This window comes from Microcebus murinus, chromosome 10, assembly GCF_040939455.1.
Source record: "Microcebus murinus isolate Inina chromosome 10, M.murinus_Inina_mat1.0, whole genome shotgun sequence".
Taxonomy (NCBI): Eukaryota; Metazoa; Chordata; class Mammalia; order Primates; family Cheirogaleidae; genus Microcebus; species Microcebus murinus.
In genome coordinates, this window is record NC_134113.1 from 77,285,261 (window position 1) to 77,295,734 (window position 10,474).

The 10,474-nt window shown below is 32.5% G+C and overlaps 1 protein-coding gene across 4 annotated transcripts in view; it reads left to right on the forward strand.

Annotated features, from left to right (window-relative positions):
- Positions 1–9,644, forward strand: part of INTS13 (integrator complex subunit 13) — a 33,815-nt gene extending 24,171 nt beyond the window's left edge. For all 4 annotated transcript variants that reach the window (XM_012739521.3, XM_076007551.1, XM_076007549.1 and 1 more), the window contains exons 11-17: positions 1,065–1,243; positions 2,352–2,522; positions 3,149–3,303; positions 3,618–3,848; positions 5,675–5,814; positions 8,416–8,551; positions 9,292–9,644. In XM_012739521.3, the coding sequence (XP_012594975.2) occupies positions 1,065–1,243; positions 2,352–2,522; positions 3,149–3,303; positions 3,618–3,848; positions 5,675–5,814; positions 8,416–8,551; positions 9,292–9,331 (1,052 nt within the window). In that variant the 3' untranslated portion in view covers positions 9,332–9,644. The remainder of the gene's footprint in view (positions 1–1,064; positions 1,244–2,351; positions 2,523–3,148; positions 3,304–3,617; positions 3,849–5,674; positions 5,815–8,415; positions 8,552–9,291) is intronic.
- The last annotated feature ends 830 nt before the right edge of the window (positions 9,645–10,474 follow it).

The following is a 10,474-nucleotide window of genomic DNA, read 5'->3' on the forward strand; positions in this document are numbered from 1 at the left end:
GAGAATATGAACTCTGGAAAACTGTTTTCATCAATATTGTCTAGCTGTGTATTTGCCAAAAGTGTTTTAAACTTATATAATGGCCTTTAACAGTTTTACTAAGGTTTATAAGTAAGTTGACTTTATATCTGGCTTCTAGACTATGGCATCTAAGTAAGTTTTATTTAATATATTTTTAAGTATTTTTATTTAAAAATGTTGACCTTTAGAGTCTAAACTGATTTTTTGGGAAGCTAAAATAATATATACCATTTATCTTAGCCCACTGAATTTTAAATTACAAAACATATGGACCTGTTTCTCTTTGAACACTAGACCTTTGTCATAAGCAAACATTATGTTTTCAGTGTTATAGTATATGATTCTTACATACTGACCTTAATGTGTGGTTTCCTATGTGAAGCTTTTTTACCAGTCTAAATTATTGTATTCCGTTCTACTAAATCTAAATTTTTAAAGCTTCTCTGGTAATTCTTATGATCAGTTAGATTTTGGAACCATCGTTCTAAGGAGTCATTCCGTCTTTATCATAGGGTTAATTTCACTATTATGTTAAGCACATTTTGATCAACAGACTGTGAAATTCAGATTAAACAGTGTTTGGGCATGTGGAATAGAAAGTAGTTAAGATTACAGGGCTGATGAGGAAGTATTAATATTATGGAAGTGAATAAAAACTGTGCCTGTTCTCCAAATGTTTTGTAGCATTGATAACCCCAGGGTTATCCAGCAATTGTCTCACTTTTCTTTTTGATGTCCAGCAGAAAACTTTTATATAAACATGTACTTGAATGAACTATATAACCAGACATACTATACCAGAGATCACTATACTTGTTTTGGGAAAATGTCTATATAACTATGTAAGCTTAGAGTAACTAAGACAAAGTTAAGGCTCAAATTTACATTTTTAGGAATTGAAATGTAGATATACTAAATTAGCAAGGCTAGTTAAAATATGAGGGTCAATAAATAAATTTTAGAAATCTAGACATAAATCTTAAGGGAATACATAAGAGCCCATTTGAATTTTATTACTGATAGTGTAATCTTGCTTTTGACAGGTCGTTCTGTTTTATTGGAACAACCACGAAAATCAGGTTCCAAAGTCATTAGTCATATGCTTAGTAGCCATGGAGGAGAGATATTTTTGCATGTCCTTAGCAGCTCTCGATCAATTCTAGAAGATCCACCTTCAATTAGCGAAGGATGTGGCGGAAGAGTTACAGACTACCGGATTACAGTAAGACTCTTAATATCTATAAATTTTATGTTTAGAGTCTGTCATCATTCAGCAAGTAGTTATTGAATACCTGTTATATGCTAAGATATGTGAAAAAAAAAGAGTTTTGGAAGAAGTTGATTATTTATTATTGTTTTAATAAGGTGAATTCCCTGCAATACTTGCTCAAGAGGTCTATTTATCACTATGTAGTCTTCCTTATTACGTATTCAGTATATATTGAGAAGTGTCTGAGTTGCAGTGACACACTGGAATTACAGAAAAGAATGAAAATTGATCTAAACTAATATTTTAGATAGAACTTAATTTCTAGTAACTTAAATGACAACAGAAACATTTGAATATTCAAATTGCTGCTACTTTGAAATAACAAACTTTTGTATTATTGGGAGGGACATATAAGGAAATTGTGGCTATTTGGTAGAAATTCTGTTGTTCTAATTTTAATTTTTCATTCTCCTTCCCTTTCATATTTGGTATTTCATAGCTGTCTACTTTTTGAGGTGGTTGTGAAAATTAAATGTGATTTATGTATACAAATATACTTTGTAAACCAAACCACAAAGTGTTATATAATGTAAGTAATTGTTTTTGATTAGGCTTTTCTCTTTTTTTTAAAACATAATTTTTTCAATAAGGAAAAGGCTAATCAGTATACATTGTAAAAATTTAGAGAATATAGACATCTAAGAAAAAAATAAAAATATGTAAATTACCTATAATTCCGTCATTCAGAGATAACCACTGTTAACATTTTGATGTTGTGTCAAGGTAGTTTTTAACTAAACAAAGTGGTTTTCTAATGTGATTAACTCATTCTTTTATCTGTATATCATAGAAAAGAGTTAAATTTTAAGACTGAAAAGAAATGAATCTTCCTTGGTTTTTAAAAAGGGGAACATACCATGAAAGCATTTATGTTTGACGCTGATAGGTTTCAAGTTCAAAAAGAAGGATGAAAAAGTAGTGGGGTAGCCGGGAGCTGTTAGAGAAAATATTTTGTTGTGTATCACAGGACAGAAGACATCAGGGAAACAGACTAATACATGTAAACCATATTGAAACATTAGAAATAGTTTCTAATTTTATCTTATTTGGTTATCATTAGGATTTTGGTGAATTTATGAGGGAAAACAGATTAACTCCTTTTCTAGACCCCAGATATAAAATCGATGGAAGTCTTGAGATCCCTTTGGAACGAGCAAAAGATCAGTTAGAAAAACATACCCGTTACTGGCCTATGATTATTTCACAAACCACCATTTTCAACATGCAAGCGGTAAGTGTTAAATAGTTTCAGATTTTCTTCTGGATTAGTTATATATTCTTTATAGAAACAAATTAGAAAATTTATAATTTATACCATTTCTCAAGTAAAGAATGAAATACAAATTTGCTAAAGGAAAGAATTAGTAATTAAAAATTGAAGTGAGAGACATTCCTTCACCATAGAAATCTTTAAAATCAGTTTTAATCTGGGCACAGTGGCTCACACCTATAATCCTAGTACTTTGGGAGGCTTAGGTGGGATGATCCCTTGAGGCCAGGAGTTCAAGACCAGCCTGGGCAACACAGTGAGACCCCCATCTCTACCAAAAAAAAAAAATTAGCTAAGCGTAGTGGCACATGCCTATAGTCCCAACTACTTGGGAGGCTGAGGCAGAAGGATCGCTTGAGCCCAGGAATTTCAGGTTACAATGAACTGTGGTGATGCCACTGCACTGTAACTCAGGCAACAGAGTGAGATACTGTCTCAGAAAAATTAAAAAATAAAAGTAAATAAATAGAATCAGTTTTAAAATTAAGTTCTGCCTAGGTGTATTTTTTTAATTTCAAAATATTAAGATGTTTTGATAATTATGTTTCAAGACAGATTTTCTTTTTTCTTTTTAAAAAAACTAACAGGTAGTTCCATTAGCCAGTGTTATTGTAAAAGAAGCTTTGACAGAAGAAGATGTGTTAAACTGTCAAAAAACAATATATAACTTAGTTGATATGGAAAGAAAAAATGATCCTTTACCTATTTCTACAGTTGGTACAAGAGGAAAGGGCCCTAAAAGGTAGTTTTTTTCCCCTTACTTTCTTCATTTATGGTATTTACTTGATACATATTGTTTCTTAAGGTAACTTATTCCATATGTAAATTATATTTGAGGGCATGTATATATAAATACCCATGTTCAAGATGAAATAATATAGAATAATAGAAATGGATATATTATAACTTAGAATTTCACCATTGACTGTTGAGTAAGAGGAAAGAAGTCCATGTTTAATTTATTATTTCCTTTTAATATTATTATTTTCTTTTACTTTACCAGTAGCAAGTGACACTTCAATGTTATTTAAAGGGTATTTCTAAATCTTTACTCAGAGATGAACAATACCGTATAATGTGGAATGAATTAGAAACTCTTGTCAGAGCCCATATCAACAATTCAGAGAAACATCAAAGAGTCTTGGAATGTCTGATGGCATGTAGGAGCAAACCTCCAGAAGAAGAAGAACGAAAGAAACGAGGAAGAAAGAGGGAGGACAAAGAGGACAAGTCAGAAAAAGCAGTGAAAGATTACGAACAGGAAAAATCTTGGCAAGACTCAGAGAGGTGACTTCTTGGCATTGATACAGCACCATGGTGCCTTTTGGCATATCACATTCTGTATATAGCACATTTAAACATTCAGACTTCCCTAAATAGTTCATTTAATACATGTTTATTCATTTCATAACTAATTTTATTCTTAAAATCTAGAAAATCTTTTTTGGGCTTAAAAAGGTATGAGATTTTTTACTGTTGGGGCAAAGATAGTGTTAGTTAACTTTTGAAAATCATAATGCATGATGTTTGGTATCAGTATGTGCTTTATGTATTAAGAATTTCAAAGACATAACTTTCTTCCTTTGTTCCATAAATTTTTTTTTTGGAAACAGTCTCTGTCACCCTGGCTAGAGTGCAGTGGCACAATCATAGCTCACTGCAACCGCAACCTCCCAGGTTCAAGCAATCCTCCTGCCTCAGCCTCTTGAGGAGCTGGGACTACAGGTGCACACCACTGCACCATGCTAATTTTTCTATTTTTTGAGGTCAGGAGTTCAAAACCAGAACTCCTGACCTCAAGCCATCCTCCCACCTCAGTCTTCCAGTAATGCTAGGATTATAGGCGTGAGCCACCTCACCTGGCCAGTAAATATTTATTGAATGCCTATGATATGCCAGATATTTGACATAAGATTCTTGCCCTGAAAGAACATACAGTGCTATGGAAGAGACAGGCAAGTAAGTCAGTGATTGCAGTAAAATATGGAAGGTGCTGCTGTAAAAAATAGGCACAGGATAGCTTTGGAAGCACAGAGGAAGAGAATGTAGTCCTAATTCTGAAAATGTTCCTCAACAGTTCACTCTTTTCCCTTAGTTTGTGTTTTATATAATGATGTCAAGGTTAAATTTGAAAAAAACATAAAAAGCAATAAAGGCTTATAAATAAAAATATGACAAACCACCTGGCTATATCTTCTGCCTCCTTGCCAGAAATCAGACAGCCAACCCAGTAACTATTATAATGGCAATGTAGTAAGTCCCTTAGAAACAAAACAGAACTTCCTAAACTTTTTATTTTGGAAAATTTCAAACGTACACAACAGTAGAACAAATAGGTACTCTTCATCTGCCTTCAACAATTAACAGTTCATGGCGGATCTCATTTCATGTATATTCCCATCCACTACCTTCACCACCACATACATAGGAATATTTTGAAACTAATTCTGGAAATCATATAATTTTATCCATATAAAGAGAGAACACTTTTATTCTCTTTGACTTTAGAAGTTCACTTTTTCCTTAGGGCTGCTGAGCTTCTGAAACAAAACTGGCTTACTGTAAGATGAGGTCGGGGAAAGTACTCTCAGTCAGAGCCCAGGCTTCAAGTACACTCACACGTTTTGAAAGTGTTTTTGTTCCTTGATGAAACTGAATAAAAACTTGGAGTTAAGTGCCTAACTTATGGAATGTAAATATATTTCCAGAGTACATAGACTACAGAGTGAATGAGAGTAAACTTCTTAATCTTATTTATAATTTGAAGTACAGTAGTATTTTGTTCATATCTTTAAAAATTAAAATTGTGAAGTTTTTTCCAAAGATCAAATTATTTCTTACCTTTTAAATTTTAGTTTAAGTTTTCCTCTATTTTTTTCATATTTTATAGCTGACTAATTATTGCATCATTATTATGAAGTAAAAGGGAAACGTGTTTAATTCACTAAGTTCTATTATATTACCTGATTTTAGACTGAAATCTCTGATTCGTCCCTAGGTTTAGTTTGTGAGATCAACTATCTTTTATAAAGATTGACATGCAAAGATAGTTTAATATTGAATGATTTTTAGACTTCTAAAAATTTATATTTCATTATTTTTCCCTCTAAAAGATTAAAAGGAATCTTAGAACGTGGAAAAGAAGAGTTGGCAGAAGCCGAGATTATAAAAGATTCGCCTGATTCTCCAGAACCTCCAAACAAAAAACCCCTTGTTGACATGGATGAAACACCACAAGTGGAAAAATCAAAAGGTAAGGTAGAATTATGGTAACTAGGTTTGTATAAAGTTTTCCAGTTGAGCTCTGTTTTGTACAGTGTTATTTAATATTGTCGTATATAAGAGGAAGAGCTCCTTGCTATTCCTGGATATTGTTCAGGAAATTCTCTGTTTACAACCTTAGAAAATATAGGCAGTAAATATATTTGTCAACATTAAAGAGAAAAAAATAGTGTCATACCTCCATTAATGAAGCCTGTGGAAAACAAGCATTTTTACTATAAAATTTGTGTTTTAAGAAATTTTAAATATGCACACTTGAATCTGTTTATGTCCCTGCCACTATATTAAGTGCTGTATTTTTGAAGACAAACTCTTTTCCCTAAACTCTTCCTAAAGTTAGGGAAGGATGTAATATTATTTGCTTATTGATAAATTAAAATGTATTTTGAATGAGTTTCAGTGTAGGCATTATAAACAATATTTTCATTGTAAAGCCTCATATTTCTTATTTATAGGCTGAAAAGTTCAATTTCTTGAAGGAATTCTAGGCATCAAAGATTATGATTTGGGTTTAGGAGCTCCTGAGATCATTCTAGACATGGGTTATTTTGAAGGTAAACTAGATTTAGTCCATTTAGGATACATGGGAATTGGTATGCCATTTTCAGACTGTCTGATGACTTGCCACTATGCCTCTCTTAAGGCATAGTGAGACTTCAGGGCTAGCCACATTATGATTACTGCCATCTCATCCTAGGGAGAAGGTAGGCTTATTTGCTTTTTTATACACTTCTGTCATAGTGTATATATATATATATATATTGTGATACATGTTATATTCTTCATTTCACTAGTTTCTTTGAAATCAAAGGTCACTCTCAAAGTGATCTTATTATATTTGCCTTTCAGGCATTTGCCAGAGTGGCTAGAAAATAATTTGCGTATTTATCATCTATATGTCTTTTTTTTAAATTATTTATTTTAGTAGATTTGAGGGTACAAATGATTTTTTGTTACATGGATGAATTGTATAGTGGTGAAGTCAGGGCTTTTAGTGTATTGTCACCTGAATAATGTACATTGTACCTGATAGGTAACTTTTTTCTTTTCCCCTGCTCCCCCCATACCCCCTTCTGTGTCTCCAGTGTCCATTATACCAGTCTCTCTGACCATGCATATCCATCACTTAGCTCCCACTTACAGTGAGAACATGGCGTATATGTTTTTCCACTCTTGTGTTTATCTTCTTGGGTGATGGGTCCATTCAGGTATTTTGTTTGTTTGTTTTACCATTCCCTGCTGTCCCCTCATTCAAATATTTTGTCTGTTTTTAAATGTGGTTGTTATTGTTTTGTTGAATTTTGAGAGTTCTTTATTCTGAATACAAGTTCTTCGTGAGATACGGGATTTGAAAATATTTTCTCCCAGTCTGTGGTTTATCTTCTCTTAACAATGACTTTTACACAGAAGTTTTTAATTTTGATGAAGTCAAATATATCAATTTTTGCTTTTATGATTATACTTTTGGTGGTATATGTAAGAAATCTAACCCAAGGTCACAAAGATTTATTCCTATGTTTTCTTTAGGTGTTTCATAATTTTAGATTTTACATTTAAGTCATGATCCATTTTATTTTTTCATAAGGTGCAAAGTATGGGACAATGTTTATTCTTTTTGCATATAATGTCCTAATTATTCCAGAAGCATTTGTTGAAAAGACTATCCTTTCTTCATTGAATTGCCTTTGTACATTTATCACAAATCAGTTGACCGGGTATGTGGGAATCTGTTTCTGTGTTCTTTTTTATCTTCTGTTGGTTTATATGTTTGTCCTTTCACCCTTGCAATCCTGTCATAATCGTTTCAAATGATTAACATCAGGTAGTAAGATCCTCTAATTTTTTCCTCTTTTACAAAATTATTTTGGATATTTTAGTTCTTTTGCCTTATATTGTTCAGGAAAGAGTTAATATAGGAGGCCTGAGACTATTGTCAACAGAAAAGCCTGCTTGCAAGTTTGGTCCTTGCATGGCAGGCATCTGGAAACCTGGTGTTTGAAATGTTCTCTAGATGATGAAGTCATTTTACCTTACATTTGAACTGAACACCTGCTTTCTTTCTGAAAGTCTGGAATTTTGGTTGTTGTGGTTAGGCAGAGAATGCCTTCATGATCAGCCCCTCATAAAAACTATGGACCCTGAGTCTCAAACAGGCTTTCCTGGCAGAAATATTGCACACATATGGCTACATTTTTGTCCCTGGCGGTAGTATGTGCTCTGTGTGGACCCTCACTGGAAGGAGAGAGCGTGAGAAACCTGCACTGGATTCCTCCACTCTCTGCCTAATGTGCCTGTTCCTCTTACTCATCTGGCTATGTATTCTTACTGTGTTGCTGTAATGATTCTAACCTTGAGTATCACTTTACATTTAGCCATTTGAATCCTTCCAGCAAATCATTGAACTAGTGGGTGGTCTTGGAGACGCTGAAACATGTACACATCTTAGAATAAAAGGAAGATGATATTGTCTTTATTGTATAAAATGAACAATAGAATGAAAGGTTACGTGTGTTAAATTTTAAAGTAATAAATTATTCTGTCTCTTTTTCTCTTCTTTCAAATATAACACCAGGGCCAGTGTCCTTATTATCCTTGTGGAGTAATAGAATCAATACTGCCAATTCCAGAAAACATCAGGAGTTTGCTGGACGTCTGAACTCTGTTAATAACAGAGCTGAGTTATACCAACATCTTAAAGAGGAAAATGGGTTTGTGTTATTTATTGTCAAAATTGGTTTTGTTAATTGCTTGTATAGTACCTTAATAAACACTGCTTGTTTATTGTGTTCAGCAGTTTTTTATTACTAATATTATGAATTAATACATGTTACCTATAAGGAGAAAAAATTAACTCCTTTGATTCTTGGTACTTGTAAAAAGGCCTAATTATATTGAATGTAACCCTGAAAGTATTTACTCCATGGAGAATTTTTTTTCAATGCATAGTAAGTATCATAGAGGGAAAACTCTTAGAGAATACTTAGTGTGCAATTCTGAATCTATATGGAATAACAGGAGGAAAATATTTTCCTATAAAGTAATCCAGTATTAATATTAATTAGAATAGAATAAATCTCAGATCTGGTGATTTAATCTATGTTTTAGAAGAAATTTCTTTAGTGGAAAAGGAAATAAATCCTTGACTAAATGGTAGAAATTTATTTCCTTAGTTTTGCTTAGAGATGGAGAGTGGTACAGTGAGAAAGAAAGCCAGTGGCCTTTTGTGACATAATCTTGGGAAAGTCGCTTACTCTTTCGAGGCCTCAATATTCATGGGCTAACTGGAGTAACTCTATCTTTAGTCTTTTCCTAAAGTGCTAATGTTCTTCTGTTCCATAAATATATTAGATTTTAATTTTCATGTGAAAGGTAGATAATTAAGGAGACAAAATATGGATAGTAAATGTTTTATTTTGCTGAGTCATTTCTTTTCCTCCCTGTTTTTCAGGATGGAGACAACAGAAAATGGAAAAGCCAGCCGGCAGTGAAGAGTGACTTGAGGAACTAAATTTAGTATATTACATAAATATTTTGGGCGGAATTTGATATAAGTACTTTTACAGCAGGATTGTATAGTTATGTTGCCTGGACTGGTTTTTACATTTTTAAAATATTTCAACTAACTATCTTTTTTGTACTAATTATAAAATTGGCACATAAGACAAAAATATACATATGAGATGATTTGTTCCCCCAAATCACACACGTTTATTTTATGGTAAAAGGCGTCCTCTCTGGAAATGTTTTTAAAAAACTTCTTAGGCTTCTCTTTGTCAAATAAAACTATTAAAATATCTGAAATGTACAATACTGAAGTATTATTTTATAACAAAGGTATTCTTCATTTAATGACTGAAAACAGCCTATAGAAAATTTTTTTAAATTTGACCAGAGTTTAGGTGAGATTTCTAATACTTAATATAGAATCTTACATGTTAATCTGCATCATATAGAGTACTTTTCCAAAAAAGAATATTGTTTTTGTTTGTTTATTTTATTTTAAATTATGTGTATGTGTTATCCATTTAAAGGCAGAGTTTTCAGGTAGTTGGTGTAATTTTAATATTTACTAGCATTGGATAATATTACCTTTTTTCCTGCTAAAAATTTACTGTCCACTTACTTTTCATATTAAAAGAATAGCATAAAGGAAATTACTTCACAGCCTTAAAGGAAAGGAAAGGGTTTTTTTTTGTTTTTTCTTTTTATCTCTGGATAGAATCTTGGTCTCATTTCTCAGAAGTGTTACGGTTTTATGTTATATGTTTCATGAACCTTCCAGTTCTTCATCTGAAAGCTCATAACATGTTATAAGAAACGTAATTTCAATGTTAAGCGCTAATTCTAGGTTTGTTATTTTTTTCCTTGAGTGTTTATTAGAGAAGGGGAAAGGTCTTCGTTTATCCAGATTCAGTATTTTCTATGAAAAAAAGGAAACTGGCATTTAAACAAGGGTTTGGCAGCTTCTCATGTCAACCCAGTGAAATTTACATGGTTCTCCTTTATCAACTCCTGCTTCATTTTCAGCCCTTGCATTTGCCCTCTCCACTAAGCTAGACCTATTTTTATTCCTTACCATTGTGTTTAGATATAGTTCTGCAGAAACCATACATAGCCCTAATTAACCATCT